Source organism: Quercus lobata, chromosome 8 (assembly GCF_001633185.2).
Source record: "Quercus lobata isolate SW786 chromosome 8, ValleyOak3.0 Primary Assembly, whole genome shotgun sequence".
In the NCBI taxonomy this organism is placed as follows: Eukaryota; Viridiplantae; Streptophyta; class Magnoliopsida; order Fagales; family Fagaceae; genus Quercus; species Quercus lobata.
This window is the reverse complement of record NC_044911.1, coordinates 63,621,824-63,646,586: the sequence shown is the minus strand read 5'-3', so window position 1 is coordinate 63,646,586 and position 24,763 is coordinate 63,621,824. Positions and strand designations below refer to the sequence as shown.

General features: G+C 36.0%; 4 protein-coding genes across 4 annotated transcripts; 2 read left to right on the top strand and 2 right to left on the bottom strand.

The window, feature by feature from the left end:
• Positions 1-2,899: 2,899 nt before the first annotated feature.
• On the bottom strand, positions 2,900-4,982 carry LOC115958110 (peptide-N4-(N-acetyl-beta-glucosaminyl)asparagine amidase A). Its single transcript, XM_031076473.1, has one exon. It carries the CDS (start codon positions 4,810-4,812, stop codon positions 3,076-3,078), a length of 1,737 nt encoding a protein of 578 aa, XP_030932333.1. The 5' UTR covers positions 4,813-4,982; the 3' UTR covers positions 2,900-3,075.
• Positions 4,983-6,935: 1,953 nt separating this feature from the next.
• LOC115957223 (serine/threonine-protein phosphatase 6 regulatory ankyrin repeat subunit B-like) lies at positions 6,936-10,577 on the bottom strand. Its single transcript, XM_031075423.1, has 3 exons — positions 10,517-10,577; positions 8,319-9,397; positions 6,936-7,577 (listed from the first exon to the last, which is right to left on the bottom strand). Exons 1-3 carry the CDS (start codon positions 10,575-10,577, stop codon positions 7,149-7,151), a joined length of 1,569 nt encoding a protein of 522 aa, XP_030931283.1. The 3' UTR covers positions 6,936-7,148.
• A 1,913-nt stretch (positions 10,578-12,490) lies between these two features.
• On the top strand, positions 12,491-19,175 carry LOC115958541 (sister chromatid cohesion 1 protein 1). The gene is made up of 20 exons (XM_031076957.1): positions 12,491-12,628; positions 13,113-13,181; positions 13,284-13,342; positions 13,430-13,474; positions 13,584-13,603; positions 13,720-13,796; positions 13,939-14,059; positions 14,891-15,045; positions 15,288-15,400; positions 16,462-16,535; positions 16,637-16,789; positions 17,077-17,242; positions 17,326-17,408; positions 17,498-17,684; positions 17,809-17,884; positions 18,037-18,170; positions 18,344-18,428; positions 18,524-18,636; positions 18,767-18,854; positions 18,961-19,175. The coding sequence occupies exons 1-19, from the start codon at positions 12,576-12,578 to the stop codon at positions 18,847-18,849; spliced, it is 1,866 nt and encodes a 621-aa protein (XP_030932817.1). The 5' UTR covers positions 12,491-12,575; the 3' UTR covers positions 18,850-18,854; positions 18,961-19,175.
• Positions 19,176-21,252: 2,077 nt separating this feature from the next.
• Positions 21,253-22,125, top strand: LOC115957325 (uncharacterized protein At5g39865-like). The gene has a single exon (XM_031075545.1). The coding sequence runs from the start codon at positions 21,368-21,370 to the stop codon at positions 22,088-22,090; it is 723 nt and encodes a 240-aa protein (XP_030931405.1). The 5' UTR covers positions 21,253-21,367; the 3' UTR covers positions 22,091-22,125.
• Positions 22,126-24,763: the final 2,638 nt, after the last annotated feature.

Sequence of the window (24,763 nt, the reverse complement as noted above, 5' to 3'; positions counted from 1 at the left end):
TCTTGAAGCATGGCATTGACTTTTATGAGCACTTCTTCAATAAAATTGTTTGGGGACAACGTTGACAATACCTTATTTATGCGGAATAAAAGTTCATATTATCACTACTCATTTGGCATCCTGATCTTAATGAGAACAGTGCTAGCAATGCAGCAGTTGTTCATATGACATGGTTAGCCCCAAAAGCCAAGGTCTTCTTTGCAGATAAAATGGTAATTTTATTTATATCGTATCGTTGATCGTTACGTGGTTTTGTTTCTAGTGTTGAAAGTTCTCTTTCTAATTCAATTCCAGAATTTTGGGCATGGTAATTTTTACTTTATGATTTTTGATACATGGGTTGAATGTCATATAATGTGTTGTTTTGCGCATCATAGGTAATAAAGGATCTAATTAATGTCATTTTCTAAAAGTTGTTTGAAGTGAAATATTTTCCTATAGCTATAACCATGTTTGTTTATGATAGTTACCTAAATTATCTATTTTTAATCCTGTTAAAAATTTGAAAATGCTTATTTAACTTTCTCGCTCAAAATATCGGTGATTGGTTTCTTTTCTCATATTTGTAATTTGATTACTTATATATTTTTGTCTTTCAATTCATTGGTCTTTTACAGATAATGCAAGGGAGGTTTAATTGATTCACACAATCAGAAATGGAATTTAGAAGCATATAATTTAACTTGATATTAGTAAGATCTTAGAAGCATATCATTTAGTTTGAATATATATGTCTTAGATCCAAATTTGCATGCATACTTCGAAGATGGATTTTTGTGCCCCTGATCCAAATTTGACATCACTAAGATCTTAAAAGTTAAAAGCATATCATTCTTGAGCCGAAGAAAGTGTGTGTAGGAATCTCCATCTTAGATGGAGGATCAATTAAAGTTTTCGATTTGGATGATAAGTAATCAAAGGAGAAAGTGAGTAGTCCAAATGAAGGCACCAAAACCCTAGAGCTTTACGTTAGCGGACCTACAGGTCGGGCCAAGGAGAATCCAGAGATGGTCTAGTATAGGGGTAGTTGTTAACTTGTTCGTGATAGTGGAAGCTAATGTGTAGGAACTATGAGTGCAAAAATAGAAGCAAGAAACGATTAGCATGAAGTGCTTGCATTAGGATTATTAAGTGCAGTGCAATTTGCTATGAATTCAGGGCTTTAAAAAGTGGAGACCAAGTGTGCATTCAAAAGTCTGGTAGAAGAAGTAAAGTTGGCTGGACACACCAATTTGTGAATTGGCCACATTCTTAATGATGTTAAAGTGCTTGACTCTTCTATCAAGAGTATATGTTTCTCTTACTGCCTTTCTCAAGCAAATTGACCAGCAGAAAAGTTAGCATGTGAAGGAAAGAACCACACTGATGTAATATATTGGCTAGAAGAATCCCCTTCATGTATTAGAGCATCTGTAGGAGTGCCATATGCCAAAATTTTGGCATTTGGCACACCAAACCCCAAAATATAAGCCTCATGAAGTGTGCCATATGCCAAAAATTTTGGCACACCGATACAGTACCGTCTCAGATGTGAGACGGAACGGACAACAATTGTAAAATTAAATATTATTATTTTATTGCATTTTTCTCTCTCCTCTTCCACATATATCTCTCTCCATCTTCTTTCTTTGTCACTCTCAAACTCTATCTCATTTCTTCTCTCTCCGTCACTCTCTATCTCTTCCCTCTCCTCCCTGTTCAAGAAAGTTGATCAAGATCACTCTCCAGTCCTCACTGCTGATCTCACCGCCTCATTCTCCAGCCCTCACCACCAACCTTTAGATCTCTTTTAATCGGGTTATGGGTGTAAGATTTGGGATGGGTTTTGATGTGGGTTTTGGGTTGGCATTTTGGATTGGCGTTGTGTGGGTTGTTGGTCGGTTGGGCTGGGGTTTTAGGCCGATTGTTGGTTGAGTTTAGGTCAGCGTTTTATTCTCTGGTTTGTTGGTTGGTTTAGTAGTTGTTGTTGTTGTTGTTGTTTTTTTTTTTTTTTTTTTTTTTTTTTTTTTTTTTTTTTTAAGGTAGCATTGGTGGATGTAGGGGTTTGTGCCAGTGGTGGCTGTCGGTGTTGTTGCAGTGGTGGATATTGATGGCTGGTGGTTGTGCTGTTGATGTTGTTGCTGTTGTTGATGTTGATGATAATGGAGAGAAGATAATATATTATTTTAATATATAGAATTGAATGATAAAACATCTGATGAATGGAATATTGTAAAATGATGTGGTAAAATAATAAAGTAGACTTTTAGTATGTCAAAATGACATTTTTTATGAAATAGTTGATGGTGATGCTCTAAGGTCTACTAGACAATGATATACCTATTACTTAATGATTATATAGTTTAAATATAATATACACTATCATACTCCTCAAAAAAGAAAAGTTTTGTCTCTCTTTGAAACATTGATAGTTTTCAATTAAATTATAAGACTCTTGACAAAAAATTGTTTTCTATTTTAATGAATTTTTTTTTTACTTGATAACAAATTAGAAGAAAAGCTAGATATCATATCATTGTTAAGACACATGGATAGTTGTGGCTTAGTTTGTAGTACTAGAATTTTTGTTGTGTTTATTCATATTTTGATGGTAAGTGTCTACGCAAAATTTGTTCACTACCATTTTTCAGCAGTTCATTTATAAATTCATACTTATATCATTTGGATACGGTCCTGCATATTGTCCATGTAATAAGAAGCACATAGAATGCAGAATGCCACAAAATCCAAATGGACGAGGGAAAAAAAAAGAAAAAGTACAAATTCAGATGCACACGGAGTACATAGTAATAGTAGTTTCAAATTCTCTGCATCACAACAACAATCACACAACCAAGCCTTAATCCAAAATTTATGGGGTCAATTTTGGTCCTTTATGTATATTCAACAGACTAACAGGTTGATCAAATGTAATCTTTTTTACCATTCTAATTTAAACGAAATCATACAAATTCACATTATTACACAAATTCACATACACAACTACACCTATAAAGATTTGACCAAAAAAAAAAAAAAATTAAAAAAAATAATAAAAAAGATTGCAACCATTCTTCCTAATTCTGAAACAAGAGATTAGACTGAAGAAAGGCAAGCAGAGGTGGTTTTGTCTTTAATGAGCTTACCATCGTTCGATTTTACAGTCCGCGTGTAGCATCTAAAGTCATCCCTGTAACTAAAGCTTTGTTTGGTAGTGGCTGCACCAGAGAGAACCGAATGATCCTTCACCATCATCCATCCTTCAGAATCCTGCACATTATGAACAATACTAACAAAACTTTTTTGTCTATACCTCTCTTTCAACACATGTGAAACATTAGTGACAAGCATGTACGTATCCTTCTTCTTCATCGGTCCAGGTAAATTCGAAGTAACAACAATAAGAGGGTATCTCCTATGAACACTAAACCAAGAAATCACGCTGCCTAAATCGCTAAGCACCTTCACATATCTCACTGCTTTAATTTTCTGCTTAACGAATTTATAAGCTCCATTCATCTCAAATCTTACTGTATTCTTCAACCTGTAGTTTTGTGAAGAAATCGTAGTCAAATTGCCTAAACTCGACTTAACCCACCCTACAAACTTAGCTTTCCTCTCTGCCTCTACTTTGAATGACCCATCAAGAAGCTTAAAATCCTCTTTACGCTTAATCTTCAATCTTGGACTCTCATAAATGACAGACTTTGCTTTAACTTTTCGCGAGCTATGATCAACCCAAAGGTGCAAATTGGCATTCACAAGCCAATACGAAATTCCGTCAGTCACTCCAAACCCAATCCTATGAGCTTTTTTATCCACCAACATGCCCAAAAATGGTGTCAAATCAAAATCGTAAGAAGGAAGATTAAACGCTCCAATTGCCACAACCGGTTCCCAAAGCAACGGGTTAACCCCGCCCGCGAACATAACCGGAAACGGAGACTCCGACCCGACAAATTTCCCATCAATCGTGACATAAACCTCTCTATAAGCTCCGTTACCTCGTTCGGTAGTTAGGTTGTTGGTTTTGATATACGAAGTCGCCGGGTTCGAGTACCAGAACTCGTCGTTTCCGTGAAACGACGCGTACAATTCCAAAACGGCACGGTAAGTATTCCGTGGAATTCGGATACTTTTGGATTGTACATCTTCGGATTCGATTCGAAACCAAAACCCCTTATCGCCCCGATCCGATATTGGGATTATAAAATCAGCTGGCGGGTCATATAGACCGCCAAGACCTTGCCACGTGTTAACCCTCTCTGAAATCAGAGATGGAGGAGGAGATCTAACGGTGTTATCTTTGTAATAAAAGATACTAACGGTGACGTGGTAAACGCCGGTGTAGACATGGTTAACGATGTTTTCGAGCATCATGGTGAGGTTAAGGTCGGAGCGAACGAGGAGAGAGGAGTACCTTGTGATGTCTTTCCGAACCTTCCAGAAGATTCCACACCTGGTCGGCTCCGCCGTGCTTGTGCGGAGAAGCTCAGCTCCGCCGAGCCACAAGCCGGCTATGCGGTCGTACTGTTCGCCTCTTGACTCGGCGCGGAACTCGAGTGCCACGTGGGACCAAGGGGAGAGGCAATTGGACGGCGGGGAGTAGAGGGTGGAGAAAGGAGGGGCGTTGATTGTGTCGGCGAAGGAGTGACGTAGGATTTGTTTTGAGCATGATGGGACTAGGAAATCGGACGGTAGGGGACGAGTGAGTTCTAAGTATTCTCTGGGTTTGTGATTGGAGGGTAGGGATTTGGTGTAACGGTCTGGGGAAGAGGATGGTGAGACTGGGGCGGTGAAGAAGAGAAGCAAGAGAGAGAGGAAGACGGACATTTTTGGGAGACAATTTCAAGCTTTTTAGGAAGCTTCGAGGATTTTAAGCGTCTATGCAGTGCCTTGCTTGAATAGGTTTGGTTTCAATTGCTTAAAAAAGGGGCTTAATGGTGATGTCATGTAACTAAATAATTGAAGGGTGAATGAATAGGATAATATAAAGCATTTAGTCATGTAGATTTCTGTGTGAAGTGAATACTGATTTTTTTTTTTTTTTTTTTTTTTTTGCTTAAAGAGTCTTGTGCACAAAATTCATCTCACTTGTATGGATTTGGATACTTTTATGCAAACACAGAATGTTGATGAAAGAGGGAACATCAAGGGGGTTGTTTTTTCCTCCTATAGAGAGCCTCTACAGATATATTTCCCTTCTACTAGTGGGAAGCATTGGTGTCCTTTCGAAATAATAAATATTACAAAACTTATTTATTTTTGGGTGAAGCTTAGTGCACTGGACATTGAAGCAACACATGGCCTTTTGTGAACCAGTAAATCCTTTATTAAAGTAGATCGCAACCAACAAGATCTTTTGATATAATTTATAGAGATAATGGTACATCAAATTTGTAATAATTCAGTTGAATTTATGATGTCATGATTGTAGTCTTGATTTCCATTAAATTACAAACATAAAATTTATTAGTCAAGAGTATTGTAGTTCAATGTTATTGCCTAATTCTATCGAGGAGGTTTTCCTTAGTTTGAATTCCCCTTCCCACTTACTGTATTTGTAGATCACATTCACAAGGGAACAAACAAATATTGCATTGGTAAATCATAACAGAACTGAGTTTGGGTTGGGGGGCTTGGCTTTTAGTCAAATGTCCAATAAGTGAAACATGTAGAATAATTATTCAAATGCCTGTTAACCAAAGCACATATTTAACACTTTCTGCAAAAATTATCTAGTATAAGAACATTCATAAAATGGAAGGTCTTGCATTGCAAATCCAAACACCTCCCCCCCACCCCACACACACAGGAAAAAAGAAGAAGCTCTAGTGTGGTTTTTAACTTTTTATTTTACAAAATTGTATTCCAGTATATGAATAATGAATTGGTCGAATAGATACTCAACTAGGAGAAAGGGTGCATATTAACAATAATGGGAAGAAAGCTATGGCACTTTCAAGCTTTTTAGGAAGCTTCGAGGATTTTAAGCGTGTATGCAGTTCCTTGCTTGAATAGGTTTGGTTTCAATTGCTTAAAAAAGGGACTTGATGGTGATGTTGTGCAACTGAATAATTGAAGGGTGAATGAATAGGATAATATAAAGCATTTAGTCATGTAGATTTCTGTGTGAAGTGAATACTGTTTTTTTTTTTTTTTTTTTGCTTAAAGAGGCTTTCGCACAAAATTCATCTCACTTTTATGGATTTGGATACTTTTATGCAAACACAGAGTGTTGATGAAAGAGGGAACATTACAATTTGGTCAAAGGGGTTGTTTTTTCCTCCTATGAAGAGCAGATATATTTCTCTTCTACTAGTGGAAAGCATTGTAGTCCATTGGAAATAATAAATATTACAAAACTTATTTATTTTTGGGTGAAGCTTAGTGCACTGGACATTGAAGCAACACATGGCCTTTTGTGAACCAGTGCACCGGAACACTAGATGCAAGTCAAATCCTTTATTAAAGTAGATCGCAGCCAACAAGATCTCTTGATATAATTTATAGAGATAATGGTATATCAAATTTGTAATAATTCAGTTGAATTTATGATGTCATGATTGCAGTCTTGACGTCCATTAAATAACAAATATAAAATTTATTAGTCAAGAGTCTTGTAGCTTAATGTCATTGTATAATTCTATCGAGGAGGTTTGCCTGAGTTTGAATTCCTCTTCCCACTTACTGTATTTGCAGAACAAATTCACAAGGGAACAAACAAATATTGTATTGGTAAATCATAACAGAACTGAGTTTGGGGCCTTGGCTTTTAGTCAAATGTCCAATAAGTGAAACATGTAGAATTATTATTCAAATGCCTGTTAACCAAAGCACATATTTAACACTTTCTGCAAAAATTATCTAGTATAAGAACAGTCATAAAATGAAAGGTCTTGGCATTGCAAAATCCACCCCCACCACCCCCCCACCCCCAACCCACCCACACACACACACACACGAAAAAAAAAGCTCTAGTTTGGTTTTTAACCTTTTATTTTACAAAATTGTATTCCAGTATATGAATAATGAATCGGTCGCATAGATAGCCATCTAGGAGAAAGGGTTCATATTAACAACAACATGAAGAAAGCTATGGTACTTACATGGAACCAAACCTTGTGGTATACAAGCTTACGTAGGTTAATTCATTGAAAGATGGATCCTCAGGAAGATGAAAAGGCTGTAATACAAGAGGAGGCTCCCCTGCTTATGAGGAACTCAGAGATATCATCATAACACATGGCTCTAGCTAAGTAGAGAGGGGTAACACCCTTTATGGTCCGGGCATTAACATCAGCTCCCTTGTCCACCAATACCTCAACTGTCTCTAGGTTACCACCCTCCACAGCCAAATGCAATGGTACATGGCCTTCATTGTCCTTGCATTCCAAGTCTATCCCGAATTTAACAAGCATCAGCACTGCATCCCTGTGCCCTTTGATAGCTGCTGCATGGAGTGCTGTCAACCCGTATTGGTCGCAGTAGTTCATGCTTGCACCTTTCTGCAGCAGTGACTCAAGGCGCTCTAGCTCTCCACGCCTTGCAGCCATTAGCACTTGTTCTCCTCGTTCCAGAATCTCCACAACCTCTTTCTGCATGAGTCATACAATCATTTGATTAAAAAAGAGACTACAGAGAGAATATAGAATTAGATTAATTAAAAGATTATGCATAGTGATCAGGAAAACGCCATTATTTAATTCGCCTAACAACATTTCTCTTGTTAATACCTTATATCTACATCTTGTTTTCACCCATTAAACTCTACAATTGGGTGCATTATGAAAGGCCTTTGCATTAGCTTTAGTTTTTGTTACATATTAGTTTTGCAATTGCATACAGCAAATGACAAGATGCTAGTTTGTGGTCCAAGTTAAGGGTGACCAAATCTATAAAACCAATGGTTTTATACATATGATTTATAGAAACACAGCCACAATTGACAGCAAAAGGGTAGTATATAATGTCATAGTGCTGCCATGCCTTCATTCACAGTGGTATAATTTATAGATGTAAGTATGTTCTATGATATTTACTCTTTATCCTTATATAGAGACATTAATTGGTTTTTTTTAGGCTGGATTCGAACCTAGCCCTCCTATTTGAGGGCAAAAATTCCAGTTAAGTAAATTGGAATCTACATTAATCACAAATTTAATTTGCTTAAATAATGTAAACAAAAAAAAGTACATACAAATAGAAATATTTATAACGAATTAACGATCATTAGTGTTTTCTATATGCTTACTAGCCCATCCAGTCTGTGCTATTTAGTAGTACATGGGTTGAGTTTAGATTCTCACTCATTATCCAGTTTCTTTTACAGTACTTACATGTTCCTTGTCACGAGCAACATCAACTGCTGATTGTCCACGATCATTGGTGATTGTTGGATCCGCACCAAAATCCATCAGCATCTCCACCATCCGATGGTTCCCATTAGCCGCTGCCCTATGCAAAGCTGTGCGACCATCCTTACACTTTGTGTTCGTATTCACACCCGATTCTAGCAACAGCTTCGCACACCCAATATTTCCTTTACTCGCAGCCAAATCCAAAGGCGTACGACCCTCTTTATCTCTACAATCCAACGACCTGTATTCCTTTAACTTTATCAAACTCAGCATCTCGTCCGTCTGATCAAACGCCACCGCCACGTGTAACTCGTCCAAACCCTTCGATGCCCACCTCGATTCCACCACATGACTCGTATTGTTATTCAATCTCACACGTGACTCAATCTTCAACCCAGCTTCAACTAGCAAGTTAACCATCTCATCGGGGCTGACCAACTGAGTAGCAACTCGGAGTAGCGACTCGGATTCTCTGGGTGACAACTCGGTGAGAATAAATTTCTGCCGCTTGATTAAGTTCCTGACAGCTTCCACGTCACCACGCCCGACAGCGTGCCTGAGAAGTACGGGACCCACGAAGGCAACCTTGAGTTTGAGGTCCTGAGTTGACCCGTGGGGCCTAGAGGAAAACCACGAGTTGATCGAGTCGGGGTGAGTTGACTCGGACGGGTTTGTGGTGAACTCGGAAGCTTTGACGAGGAAACGGTCTGATGGTGAGCGAGGAAAGGTGGGTGGGAATTGGGTTTGGGGTTTGAGAATGATTTGGAATGTGGCGTAGGATAAGGGAGGAACGAGTCCACTCGGCGGGTTGACTAGGAATTTGTTGGGTGAAGAGGTTTGGACCTTGAAAGCAATGGGGGTGGTGGCGCACAGTGATCTGAGGCGCACGTTAGCACGGCATTTGCAGTTGAGTGCAAAGTCTATTCGCACCTCTTGCTCTAACACTTCTACTAGTCTCTCCATTGACAGAGTGAAGAGGAAGAGTGAGAGTGAGAGAAAGGAGGTGTGTATGAAACAATATAGGAAGAATATTGGTGTGCTTGAGAATTCACGTGATTCTGTGGGACCGAGAAAAGCGTCTGGCCTGGCAATTTGGCAAAATCTTTGTCTTGTTCTCTGACTCTAACTTCCAGTTTGGACTATGTCATGTGATAGACTGATAGTTGCATTCTTGCAATTCTTCTTCATTTTTTTTTTATTTTTTATTTTGTAAATAATCAATTTATAATAAACTTCAAAGTTTTCAAGATATTCATATATTTTTTTAATAATTAAAAATGAATATTATAACCCAAGACAAAGGGGATGATTTGGACCAATCTCTAGAAGCCGAGAAAGTGACCCAATAGAGAAGAGAAAAAATGTTTAAACAATGAAGTGATTATATTTAACAATTATATAAGATCAAATATAGAACCAACTCTAGCTTGCACCATAATATAAATCCCAATTTAAATCAATCTCACTTCTACCATCAAATCCCAATTAAATAATAGATATTATATGTCATCAAACAATGACAATTGTATGGACCAGATTTGAGTCCCTAACCCAAAAAGTGTGCAAACTTAAGCCTAAAACAATGAATTTGTAGAGAGTGAGTTGGAAAACTAAACTTTAGTGAATCAAACAACAAATAAGGTAGATCTTGATGACAAGAAAGTGAAGATAGACAAGTTTAAACTAAAAGAAAATCGTCATCGGCATAGTTCGAGGAAATTTGTTCTTATATATTGATGCTCAAGTTTGATTGCAAGTTCAGTTCTCGATTGCTACAGCGTTTTCCTCTTAATTTCTCGATCCTTTCTCCATGAAGGGTCTCTTACATTATATAGTTTCCTTTAGGCGATCTTGACCCTCCACTTGTTAATCATTTGAGCCACTACTTGAGTGCTTGTCCTATCAGACACCCTCGCAAGCACTCTGTAAGTTGGGGTGACCAAGGCAACACTATTCAGAGGTCTTCTCCCCATAAATAGAGCCAGAGAGTTAGCTGCAGAGCATTCAATGTAGTGGTAGCAGCTTTTTCTTAGATGTTTCTCAGCTCCCATTTTGTCCCGTACACTCATAGTGTATATTCTTAACAACAGAACTTCCTGAAGTGTCACTCTAGATAATAGAACTCACCTTCTGACCCCTCATTTGTTTAATTGAGGAGATACTCCTCCTCGGCCTACCTCTCTCAGCCTTAACGGTCACAATTTGCTCGTGAAGTTCTTGGCCGTACTCCTTCCTCATTGTTGACTTATTCTCGGACCACTGTACCTCCTCGGACAAGGTCCAAAACCCAATATGTATTTAGGCCTGTGTCCCCACAACAATAATTTGAAAAGTACATGTTCATATATGAATCTGTGGCATTCCTCATTTCGAATATTTTAGTGAGATGGAAGGATTAATCACGCATTTCATAATGTCACTAGTTTCCATGGTCCTTAGCTTTGAGAAACCAAACTGAGAGAGACGTTGCGGTGATAGTGTATGGCCAATGGATAATGGGGTATTCAAGTGTTTCTATGTGGTGATTGCAAAGTGCATAACTTAGATCTCTATAAGGCCATTTCTTATTTAAGGCATCCTTTGAGGTAAGGGAATTCCAAGCAATTTTCCATAGAATCATTTTGAACCTTATGGATGTTTAGTTTCTTACGTGTTTCATTACCATACAATGAGAATGTTTGCCTGTTGGAATCTATAGGGAGTCTGAATTAGGTGATCAAGTTGGTATGGTGAGTGGGAAGATATTTGTAGCATGAGTAGTGTTTATTACACACATTTACATATGAAAAAAAAATTAAACTATGACTTGAAGTCATGATTTTCAGTATGTAAATATATATATATATATATATATATATAACAAAATGTATAAAAGATGGTCATTAACAAAACATGTATAAAAATATGACCAACCCAATCTCAAAGCACCCTTCACTAGCACCAAGCTTGTTAAAAAGATCTAAAAAGTACAATACCATGCCTCATCTTGCCAAAAACAATAGCTAAACTTCTCTCTCTCTCTCTCTCTCTCTCTCTCTCTCTCTCTCTCTCTCTCTCCTCTCTCTCTCTCTCTCTCTCTCTCTCTCTCTCTCCTCTCTCCTCTCTCTCTCTCTCTCTCTCATACAAGCCATATATGCGAGTCAATAGTGAAAAAATAAAATGCATTATGTACAATTCTAAATGGAAAAAAAAATTAATTAAAAAGAAGAGTAGACGTGATATAGAAAAAAACAAAATAATAAAAATGTAGTAGGGTTAAAAAAAAAAAACACTTAAGGGGTGTTTGGTTTGTATTTTTAAACAATCATTTTCAGTTTTTAAACAACATTTCACGCATTTCAAAACGCTTTTTCACCCACACGTATTTTCACAAATGTTTTCAAGCAACAATTTTCAATTTTTAAATGCATGTACCAAACAGGCCTTTAGTTTTTTACTAGCTAAAACTTAATCGAGAATGTTTCAATACTCTAATAAAAAATGTCATAATTTTTTTAAATTAGGACATGGGACTATTCAAAATAAGGGAAAAAAAAGTTCTTATGAAATGGGGGTAAGGACCAAGTTCAAGTATTCAAGAGAAATCTTCACATATGTATACACTTAAATTCTATTAAAGTAGAATTCACATTTTAAATAAATAAAAAGGATGTGGGGCAATTGTTACACACAGCTCTTCTTTCTTTCTTTTTTTTTTTTTTTTTTTCTTTTATTTTTTCAAAAAAAAAAAATCTTGTATCATCAAAAAAAGGAAAAAGAATACTAAATTAGTAAATTTATAAGTTTGGTACAAAAATAGTGCGGAGCTCTAAGCTTACTCATGAGAAGAATGGCGGTGAAAACTGAAAAACAGTGGTACTGTAGGGCCCAGAATCTCATAACGGTTGCGTCTGCGAGTTCACTATCGTTACGCGCAACAACAAGTACCTCCTTCATCCCTCCACTCAGCACACTCCACCTGTCCTTTCATTTCCCTTGTTCCCCTTTCGTAGTACAATTAATTCCACGCCTCTCAGGTTATTATATCCTCTACACTTTGCTTGCTGTCCCAGCGGGCAATTAGTTAGTTTCAGAGGCTCAAACACGCACCACTCTCATTTTCAGCGCTCTCTCTCTCTCTCTGCAATTCTTCAATTGCCGCCATTGAAGAATCTTCTTCTTCTTCATTTCCTCTCTCTCTCTCTCTCTCTCTCTCTCTCTCTGTGGTTTAAGCTCTGTACACTAAAATTCTAAAACATGTTCTACTCGCACCAGCTACTGGCTCGGAAAGCCCCGCTGGGGCAGATTTGGTAGTCAAAATTCATTGTCTATTCTATTTTGATTCTAAATTGAACGTATATATCTCTGTACTATTATTTTGAACACTAAAGCGTACGGAATGTAAATTGTAATTCCACGCATTTCCTCTATGTTTCTATAACTTTTTTCACTGAAATTCATATGAATTTTCTTTGATTGTGAATCACTTTACATGCATTGTTAATCCTTCGAAATCGGATTGTGATTTCAACGAATTTACTATGTCTCTGTAACGTGAATTTCTCTGGTACTACTTTTTGTGACTTGTTTGGTTTAATTTTTGCGTAATTTCCATGAAATTGAAATACATGAGTCATAGTATTTGAAAACTTAAGCTGTGAAATAGTAACTTAATATGAACATTTATTTTCAAACTACAGGAATAGGATTTTATGAAACTATGGCGCTGAAATTTCTTTAATATTGATGTTATCTCTTTGGATTTTTTTTTATCTCTCTGTATGTGTTATAAAGGATGGCGGCAACAATGCACGCCAAGATCAATAGGAGAAAGCTCGATAAGCTCAACATCATCAAGATCTGGTTATTATTTAATCTCCATTTTAATTTCACTGATTTTCTACCACTTCAATGTCCTCCTATTTTCTCTGCTTAATTTTCCAATGTTGCTTCAAACTTTTACAGCGAAGAGATTTTGAATCCATCAGTTCCTATGGCTCTCAGACTCTCCGGAATTCTCATGGGTAATAGTCTCTCTCTCTCTCTCTCTCTCTCTTTCTCTCACTATTTCCATGCACTCACAGAGAGCCTCTCTTCCACTTTATTCTTAGGTGGCGTTGTGATTGTCTACGAGCGAAAAGTCAAGCTCCTCTACGGTACTATTTGAATCCTTATTTTACTTAATTTCAAATCACAGTTTCATTATTTCGATTTCTGAAGAAACTGTATTATCTAATTCGGTTTGTGCTCCGCTTTGCTTCACAGACGATGTTACTCGTCTTCTGGTACTTGACTTTTACTTCGAACTTCTTAACCAAAAAAAGAAAAAAGAAACTCTCACTTTCTCTCACTCTTTTTTTTTTTATAAAAAAATTTAAATAAAATTTTCATATAAACTCAGGTTGAAATAAACGAAGCGTGGAAAGTGAAAGCTGCTCCAGATCCCACTGTCCTACCCAAAGGAAAATCTCATGCCAAGTCAGCCTCTGTTTCTCTCTCTTTTGTTTTTTTGCAAAATTGCGAGAGAGAAAAAAAAAAATGGGGAAAGGGTAGGAAGGTAAATTTTTAGAGTTAGTTATGCTCATATGGTGTGGCTCTATGTGTTAATTAATGTTTGTAGGAAAGAAGCTGTGACGCTGCCTGAGAACAAAGAGACAGATTTTGGGGATATTGAGCAGTCCCTTAATTTTTCCAACACCACAGCCACCATGGGCTTTCAACAAACCACTTATTTTGGCTTGGTATGTAACAGACCACCCTGCATTGCCAAATGACCAAATTGTATCTATTATTCGTCCACGATCAACTTTTTTTTATTAAGTCCCATTAAGGTTAATTATGTAATTTCGCTAGGATTGGAGGATTAAAGTATAAAAAAAATTTATTTAAAAAAAGATTTCGTAATCTGAAGAGAAGAGAATGACAGTGTTTGTATTCTTAAGCTTTAGATGTTACTTGAAAGATCCAATAGTGAGTAATTTTTCACGCTGACTGGGAGGTGTTTGACAAATTTACCCCATCAAATATAATACTTTAGGTAATTGAGGTATGTATGTATGTGCGTATTTTAAATATTGCTATAATCTTGTAACTTGATCATATGACTTACTGTGATTGTGGTAAAAAAAATCTGTTCAGCCTTGTGTGGAGCTGTGGTAGCCTGCAGGTAAATTTATAGAATTATAGTCTACAATCACAGGAAGGAAAAAAAGCTGTCATAGTGACAATAATGCAGAACACACAAAACTCAGTTTTTCTGCATTTCAAATTTTGTTAGTCATTACTATGTGCACGGGATGCATTAAGTTCATGAGAAACATTCTGAAGAAAATTATTGAGGAAATAGTGGAAATTTCTTCTATTAGGAAGAGGCCAATACATGGTTTGCATAAGTCATTGTGGTTTGCATTAAGTTGCTGCAGTGCAGTTATATGATCTGGGGATCAAATCATACGTATAGACCGTATGGTGGTAACAGTCCAGACATCTTCACTGATCAAGAACCAGAAATTTCAAATTAGGCTTGTTGAAATATCATATAAAACTTATGCAGGTAACTTTCTGTGTTGCAGCGACTTGATAGTGTGGATGAACCTTATATTAACGATAATGCCAAGGAGGAAGATCCTAATCAAAACTTTCATCAAGCTAATGCTGACAATATCACCTTATTCGAACGCTTTGATTCATACCAAGCTAATGCAGATCTGTACAATCGCTTTGAAAGGTTAATCCATTATCACATTGTAAATTTTTAGTTGCCTGCATTCTTTGTTATTCAAATCAAAAGGATTCTCAGGGCATTATTTTGAATCGATAAGTCAAATTGGAATACATATTTAAATTTCAAAATTTTGCATGAAACAACCTCATAACTGTACATTCCTCCAATCACATCTACACTGTATTTTGATAATCCACTGTGTTAGATCGCATTGTTATACAATATCATTTATGGATGGTATGCAGATTTGATATTGAAGGGGATGAAGATACGCAGATGAACTTCACTTCAGGAGAGCATACACAAATTCCAACAACACTTAAACCGTCCCCACCTCCACAAGAAGAGCCTCAAAGAGGTCAGTGCGATGATGCCTTCAATGCTTTCAAGCATAAATAATGCAATACTCTTTCTGTAAAATATTCTTAGAAAGCAGTTAGGAATATAACGGACACCTACATATTCGCTTCAACTGCTCCTCACTTCTTTTTGTCCATTTTTCACACCTATATATTCCCAGCTGTAACAATTAAGATTATGCAAATAAAAGTTTGGGTTCAGGTTCAGAGAGATGGCATAGTGAATTTGATTTTACCATTTGCAGATATTAAGTATTCTCCTCTTAGCCATTATTTACAGAGATAGTCCACGTTACAGAGCTGAATTTGTGATGCTTTTGTGTTTCTTCTCAATATATTCCCGGCTTTATTTATTGATTGATTGATATACAAAAAATTCTTGGCAAGGATAAAACTAAATATATTCAAACTGTTAATATTTCAAACAATAAGAACATAAAACAAGAATGTAAGCATCACAAAGTATGCTTTCTGTTCAGCATACCAATCCCTCTACCCCCTCCACACCTGCATACAACCCCAAAATACTTCTCTTGAAAAGTATCAGATAATGTAGGATGCGGCCAAGAGCCTTGTAGCTCAATGGCATAGCAAAGAAAAAAAAAATCATGCATTTCAGGTTTTCTTGAGTGGTGCTTTTGACTTGGAAAACTTGGCTAGGTTTTTGGAATGTTAAGTTGGATGTTTACAATAAACTATTTGCTAGACTTTTCTTAGTTCCATTGGTATTGACGGTGTATTAGCACCTGTCTCATATAATTTTTTTCTTTCTTCTTATATTTTTTCACCTAAAACATTGAACCTTGGCATGCTGCCAAAAGAGTTAGATTATTATTTTAAACGCGCAGAACTGTTTGTCTTAATTTGTCACTCTCAAAAGGGAAAAAACAATCCTTCATCTTTTTTCTCTCTCAGTCTCTCCCACATTTTTATTTGTATAAAACTTTTGTTTGTATCAATAAGTTAAGTATTTCACAAATATGATGAAATTCATGGAAATTATCTTTTGTTATTATGTAAAAAATGACAATGTAGTTGACCTCCAAGAGACCTTCTGCAGCTGAGGAATTTCAATATGAACAACCAGATCACCAGGTCAATCAGCCATCTCATGAATGCAAGGGAGCTAGACAGGTAGCATGATTTAACTGTATGTTACCCCAGCAACCATCATGTGAAGAATATGACAGAAGAAACAATAGAAACTTAACCAACCAAGATGTTTGATGAAGCAGGATCAAGAGAGGCTGGTGCCAGTAAAAAGGAAAGCAAGAAGACCACCAGCATCTGCCATGGATTATGAACAGACCATGATTCCTGGTCATATATACCAGTCTTGGCTTCAAAATGCTTCAGACATTGTCTCAAGAAGAGGAAGAAAGAGAAAGGTTTGTCTGTGATATTTGATATGCATCCTTCAATTTGTTCCATTCTACATGTTGCAGATATAGATGATCTTTGACCATAAAGTTATGTAATGATCAAAACAAAATTATAGTATGTGTATGTCTCACACTTGTATTGATTTAGGATATCTATGACAATATTTTGAACCATGGAGATGTTTTAAAGAATGATGTACAAAGAGAGCTTTTATATAATATATAGAAACCAATTACCTTAATATTTAAGCAATGATGCAGTACAATACAAGTTTTTATGCCCTTCGTTGCAGCATGTGGATATCATGTCTACCATGAAGATAGTTAACCTCATGGAGCTGCCACCTGTTGTACTAATTGGTGATTTATTTATAAATGGAGATAGAGCAGTCTATTATCCCCCACCCCTTCTGGAGCTATGGATGAAAAGCATCCAACCTCCCCATGACTCAGCTTCTGGTCAGTGTTACTCATTGTTTATTTCAAGATTTTCCTCATTAAAAGAGATATAGGAAAGCGATAAATAGTACTTTTTCATGCAGAAAGAACCTCTCCACCCATGCCCCCAGAACCATCGTCATCGTCAGCTCCAGAAAGAGTGCATTTCCAAGACCCAAAGGGATTTGTAAGCCACTCTACGTATCTGTTGGTTTACTCTAATAACTTCCAGGAAAACAACTTATTCTTTGTCTGATCATCTATTCAAATATGAAGCCTTTTGAAGATTTTCATAGTGGAGTCGGCTCTGAGTCACTGGGAGCTCCCATAGAGAAGCAACGGAGAAATATTGTCAACAATGACATACCAACTGAAATCCTCATGGACGAATTAAGAGCCAACCTCATGAACAATGGGGTGAGGGTAGGTGAAGCCAATCTGATGGTCACACCTGGAAATTCTGGTATGATGCATCTTTGTTTAATTTGTGTTTATATCTGTCTCTTTTCTGGGGAAAGTTTTGGTAGAATCAAATGTTTCTAAGGATACTCTACACCAATTTTTTTGCCTCATGTAAATTACTGGAGATGAAGTAAGATCCATTCCTAGCTCAGCATCTGGACATGGTGGTCTCTCACATAATTCAGAAGTTAATTCCGGAAGGTGAGTGGAATATAAATTTCACCAAATCCATTAAAGAAAAATAATGTTAAGTAAATTGTTCATTTGGTGTTGTTAGTAGAAACCATTAGGCACATGTAAGCTCATTCAAAAGCCTATATTATTGAAATACTGACTCTTGATAGATCCAACAGGAAAAGGCCTTATTCGTCTTCGAGACACAGTAGTGGTGGTCTAGAACCTGTAGCTGAGGAGAATCCATGGAACCACCCTGACCCAAATTTCAAGTTATCAAGGCTGTCTGAAAATGGCCTGACACCTGATCAAGGTATACAACTTAGCAATCCTTCTCATTGTTGCATGAAACATAGCTTTGGTGGTATTTCCCAAGTCCGGAAAAAAGAGAAGGTTGCAGTAGGTTGACAGCCAACGTATAATTTAGTCACCATATTATGAATGGAACTTGAACATCTTAGTTCACATTATTGAACTTTTTTGCAGAACTATTTGTGGAAACTGGAGTGACACAAACCCAACAAGAAAACATCAAACCCCCCGTTGACATTATAACTGATTCGATCCGAATGTATCACTCTCTTTTGATCTATTGAATTCCCCAATCCAAAAGTAACTTTGAGTTCATATTAAAGCATGTTCTTTGCACTTAAAAAAAAACTGCAGGCAAATGAAAGCACATTTTGACACACCAGGAGCCCCTCGAGTAGAATCCCTGAACAACCTAGCTACCGGAATGAATAGAAAAGGAGCAGCTTTGCTCTTCTATCAGACTTGTGGTACTCATCCATACATGTTACTTCCCTGCCTACTAGATAATATGTGCTTACTTTGACTGTTCAAAATTAGATCACTACTTGCAAATTTCAACTAACTAGATACTACCATAACTGGGAATTTGATCTGTAGTTCTGGCTTCTCGTGATATCTTGAGAGTTGAACAAACAGTGCCATATGGGGACATTCTCATCTCTAGAGGAGCAAAGATGTGACGGATGTGAGCATCTCAATTTCATATTTTTCTTCTATAATTTTGTCTTTTCCACACTGGTTTAGGGCATGGAGTTTACAATTACAACATCTTTTTTTCCTTTTCCTTGCAGCTTATAAATGCCGGAAATGACACACTTATTTTTAGATCAGGGAAGTAGTCAAGGTAGATTAAAAGAGGCGGGGGGTCACCCCTGTTTATTGCGGTTAATTCCGTATATTTAGTGATTTATGTAGGAGTCCTTTCTGGTATAACAAGAATTTAGTACTCTTAATGTTCTTCTATTCTAAACCTGACACGTATTTCACTCACCAAAAAAATGAGTAATCACAGATTTCTTTTTCCTAGTTTCTTAATCTAAAGTGTGTTCTATACAACTAGTTAACACCCCCCCCCCCCCCTTCTTCTTCTTCTTCTTCTTCTTCTTCTTCTCTCTCTCTCTCTCTCTCTCTGATTAAAATATATGATGAGTGAATGGTGGTTGAATGAAATCTGTCAAGAAAGATCTCACCGAGAATTCTTAGTTTTGAATTGTTGTTTTTAGCCAAAAAGGGTGGTTTAAGTTATTAGACAGAAAGAGACAATTATTACTAAAAAAGTGCAAAGCTGGGGAGAGCAGGTGGAAATCATAATGGATACTCATGCAACAGTTGGTAACAGAGCAAGTTATAAACCCAAACACACACACCCCACCGACGTCGGACAAGCCCATGATGGATACATTAAAACTTCTGCTTGACACCTTGTTTTGCATTCTCATGAACAACTCACTATCCCACATGTTAGGAATATCTTATTATGATACCTTAGGTGCATCCACGCGCTTTGACCGTTTCTACATGAGAAGAAAAATAGGACAAAGTTCATCAGCACTTTCGGTAAGTAGATTAGAATGCATTTGGGATGATTAGAAATTCTCTAGGATTTTTAGGGTAACTTTACTATTGAATTTTAAATTCCTAGTCATCAATTTTGAAATGAATAGATAGGATTTTGTTGTCACATAATTATCATTTAAATGAATTGTTGACCATCACCATTCTAAGTATCTATTTAAATTAGTATTAACATGGCAAAATCCAACTCACTTAGTCATGTTTGGTGTGACAAATTCAACTCTCACATTTTTTTTTTTGCTAGGGAAAAAAAAAAAAAAAAACTCTCACATTTCAAAATATATGGTAGAATTTTAAATTCTTCATGGTGAATCTATTCTAAAAAACTTTAGAGTAACATGAACCATAGTTGTCATGTTTAGCATGACATTCATATGGTACAATTTCAACCCATCAATTTTTTTTGGGTTAAAAATTTCATACCATCATTTTATATGAAAATGATCTTATATTCCACTTTCTAGAATGAGCAACTCAAGGGAGGAGAGTGTCAATGATTGGACATTTCTAAAAAAAAAAAAACACCCTTGTATACATATAGTTTTCCCATTAAAATTAAGAAATCATTGAAGTTTTAGGTGTAACTTAACCCGAGCTTTTTGAGTGAAACCCAAAAGTTTTCTATAAGATCATTTTATTTTGAAATTTTAATTTTTTTTTTTTTAAATGGTAATATCACCACTTGAACAACTTACCATTATCTTAACCAATATTTATCGGTTCACATATAAAACAATTTAAAGATTTTTTTTACTAAGGGCAAAAAAACTAAAAACTAAAAAAAACACACACACACACACATAAACAACACTTCACCCATCCGCTTAGAAGAATATCTATAGATTCTATACTATCTATAACAAGATGTTTCTCTTTATGTGGTTCAAAAATACTCCTAAACCCTACGTTTAATAGTGACAAAACTTGGGAACAATTTGGTAAAAATATATCTCTACACTTAAAATGCCTACAAAATAAAACACTTATCTACTAATCCATGTTCTCAAAACAAACTTATCACCATCGCGCACCCTTAGTGCAATGGTCACTCCACAAGTATAAGTGTTTGTAGAGTATGGAGAGCAAATGTTGGGGTACAAGTCTTTAGGAGGGAGCTTCACACACATATATACTTAGATTAGATTACAGTAAAAATTCTATCTTGTAAAAAAAAAAAAAAACAAACAAACAAACTTATCCAAAATTACCCAAAAAAAATCACTTTGTATATTTCCTTCAAAACCACCTTTAAGACAACATTCTAACTTTCTTTTTTTACTTTATTAAGACTCGCCGGTTTCTTTTATTTAATTTTTAGGTCGTGCCATAATCTAAAAATTGAGATGAATGAAAAATTATAACACGAGACCAAAAAAAATAAACCTTATAACATGTTCAAAGCGCATATGACGAGGCTAATATTATACTAGGCAAAATGACATCATTTGCCTAATTAGGGATTTTCCCATTTTAGTCTTTATCCTTTCCTAACGAGACCCCCTTATTTATCAACCCGAATGGACCACTACAAGGCAGACCTTCGCCTTTCTTTCCATTGTAGCCTTTTTCGGAGTCTCAAGACTCTCAAATCCCACACCTTATTTACTCCTCTCCCTCTCCTTAATGTGGGCACCATGGTTGAGCACACCAAGAAGGATCCGCACCAAATCAAACCCTCCAACCTTCTCTTGCTCATCCTTCAAAGACATCCAAAGCCTCTGCGAAGAAGAACCCAAGCCCCAACCCGAATCCCCTAAATCACCCTCCATTTTCCACCGGGTCCGGGTCCCCACCTCGCTGCTCCGCACCCGGTCCCACCGCAATGCATACCCACAACCATCAAAACCGTCCATCACTCTCCCCGGCGCCGATCAACGCATCATACTCTATTTCACGAGCCTCCGCGTCGTGCGCAAGACATTCGAGGACTGCAGAGCCGTCAGATCAATCCTCCGAGGTTTCCGCGTCCCAATCGACGAACGAGATTTATCCATGGACTGTCAGTATATGGACGAGCTGCAAGGGATCCTAGGTTGTAATAAGCTGACAATGCCTGTAGTTTTCATTGCCGGGAGATACATTGGTGGGGCCGAGGAGATTAGGCAGCTCCATGAGAGTGGAGAATTGAAGAAATTGATCGAACGGTTGCCAGTGGTGGATCGGAGCGTCTGTGATATGTGTGGAGGGCTTAGATTTCTTTTGTGTGATCTGTGTGATGGGAGCCACAAGGTCTATATGGAGAAGATGGGTTTCAAAAGCTGCTCGGTTTGCAACGTGAACGGTCTGATCAGATGTCCCTTTTGTTCTTCGGCGCCTCACCGACGAACCAAATCCATGATCAAATAGGAAAAGCCCAATTTAAGTTTCTTTTTAGGCCTTTTCAACATAGGAAAACCCAAATAAGTTCATTGTTTAGAAGTTCTGGTTATGGTGTCCGCTGCTATTTCCATCTTTATTTAGAGTTTAGAGTTTTAAATCTGTGTCTCATCCTTTGTAATTATAGACTTATAAATAAATAAATCAAAATTTAAGAGTTTATGTGGAGTACTTATTCAGCTACGACGGCATTACAAAATTTTCACAACAATTTAATTGACAAAATTTTACTAATTTTTATTTAGACTTGTCAATAACCAATACGTCACTTGTGAATATTTTTTTTTTTAATTTAAATTTCTTGTGCTCATAGACTTACTCTTTTCCATTTTTGTGTGAATTAGCTTATTTGTGGTTGAGATATTTGCTTAAATTTGAAATAGAAAGTAAATAAATGTTGCCAAATGAACACTAAAATCGGAGAAAATTGATATTTGTTGATAATTTACATACTATGTAGCAAAATATTTATATTTTGACATTATTTAGCAAAATTTTCTTATTTTTGAAACTCAATTTTAACAAAATCGAGTTACAAGTAGAATTCGAGATTAGTAATGTCAAGTTTTATATATATTTTGCCGTGGAACTCAACTTAAATTTTCAAAAAAAATTAAGTGGCAAAATATGCACAAAACTTAACATTGTAAATGTCGAGTTCCACTTAAAAATATATATAGAATTTGATTTTGAGGATATTGAGTTTTACACAGAACTTGATTTTATTAAAATCAAGTTTCAAAACATAGGCATTTTACTAAATAGTTTCAAAACATGAGTATTTTGTTGCATAGTTTATAAATTTGGGACAAATGTTCATTTCCCTCCACTAATATTTGTACAACATGCTTAGACATTCCCATCAAAAAAAAAACATGCTTAGACATACTTATAAACTTAAGCATTTATTTTAACTATGGTTTTAAAAACCTGAACAATAAAAAAACCGAAAAATAATTAATTCCTAATTTTTATCAAGTTTTTGGTTTTTAAAATCATGGTCTAAATGTATATTGTGTAAAACTCTCTTCTAAAAACTTAAATCTGGATCTTTGTCCCCCACAATGAAATTAATATCAAAGACATGTGAATACGTGGTATATTATCAACAATGAATTTGTATTAAAACTTTGTCTTTATAAAGTAACAGTTACTCTGGATAAGTACTTGACATCTTTAATACTTTCTGTGATAAATAAATTGATTTGCTCGATTTCATATATTTAACGTGCACACTGTTCATAAAAGATCGAAGCACAATGACATGAAATCATGGTTAACTAGGGAATCATAAATGACATAAATGATATGGTTAACATAATGTCCTTTGTTATTCTCAAATCTCAAAACTAACTATTACATGGTTTTTTTTTTTTTTTTGGGTGTGCTAGTAAAGGATTTTTATTGAGAAAACAAACTAAGATACAAAGATAATCTTTCAACAAAAAATTCTAAACTACAGGAGGTGTAGAGTTAGAACCCAAAAATTAAAAAAAAAATTAAAAAAAAAAAAACAAAAACAAACAAAAAAACACTATTACAAAACTAACTATTTGGTGGTTTCAAAAAGAACTTACCATATGATGGTTGTCGGTTGACCCTAAATCAAAACTAAATGGATTCTGTTAACCTGGGCCTACTTATGAGCTTGACCGAGTCTTCAGTGCACTGGCCCATGTACATTGACACAAATCATAACATGTCATCCCAACCATGGTAAACAATATTGGTGAATCTTGGTGTCTAGACATGTTATAGTATACATCACATTACTTGCAAAAATAATAGGGTAAATTTTAAATTACACCTTTAAAGTTGGGGGGTGTTTGGATTTTACATCCTGAAATTTTAAAATTTGGATTATATCCCCTAAAGTTTGAGAGTGTTTGGATTTTATATCCTGACGTTCAGAATTTGAATTTTACTCCTTAAATTTTAGAGGTTTTTGAATTTTACTCCCTAAAGTTTGGGTAAAATTCAAATTCTGAAACGTCATGGTATAAAATCTAAACACTCCCAAACTTCAGGGGGCAAAATAAAAATTCTTAAATTTCAAGGTGTAAAATTCAAACACTTCCAAATTTTAAAAGTGTAATTTGTAATTTAACCGAATAATTCAAACATCTCCCAAATTAAGTTTGAATTGGTGAAGTCAAATGATTATTTTGTTACTTAAATTAGAATGATGTGTATATATGTGCACAACCGTAAAACAACCATGTTTTTCTTTTTATAGAAAAAAAGCTTTGAATAATTTTTTTTTTCCAAATTTAGTCACTTAGGAAAGACATGAGGAATCATAGCATCTGCTTGGGTTTTCATTTAAGATTGTTGTTAAAAATTAAAAAGCCTTGCGTATGTAAGAAAATCTTTCACGTCTTATTACCACAGACAGGTCCACAAAACCTTTGAATAGAAGGGAACTATAAAAACATGGTGTTGATTGCAGCACATGCCACGTGATATTTTGACGAGTTCATAAGGGATCTTTATAAATTTGATCCAGGCAATGAAATCTTCAAAGAGTTTAATTAAGTAACCTTCCCTGCTGCAACAAATTTGGGCTTAGGCAACGGTTGTTTTTAGCGACGTTTTTAAGTCCGCCTTTATAAGTAGTATGCTGTTGTTGTTATTGTTGTTGTT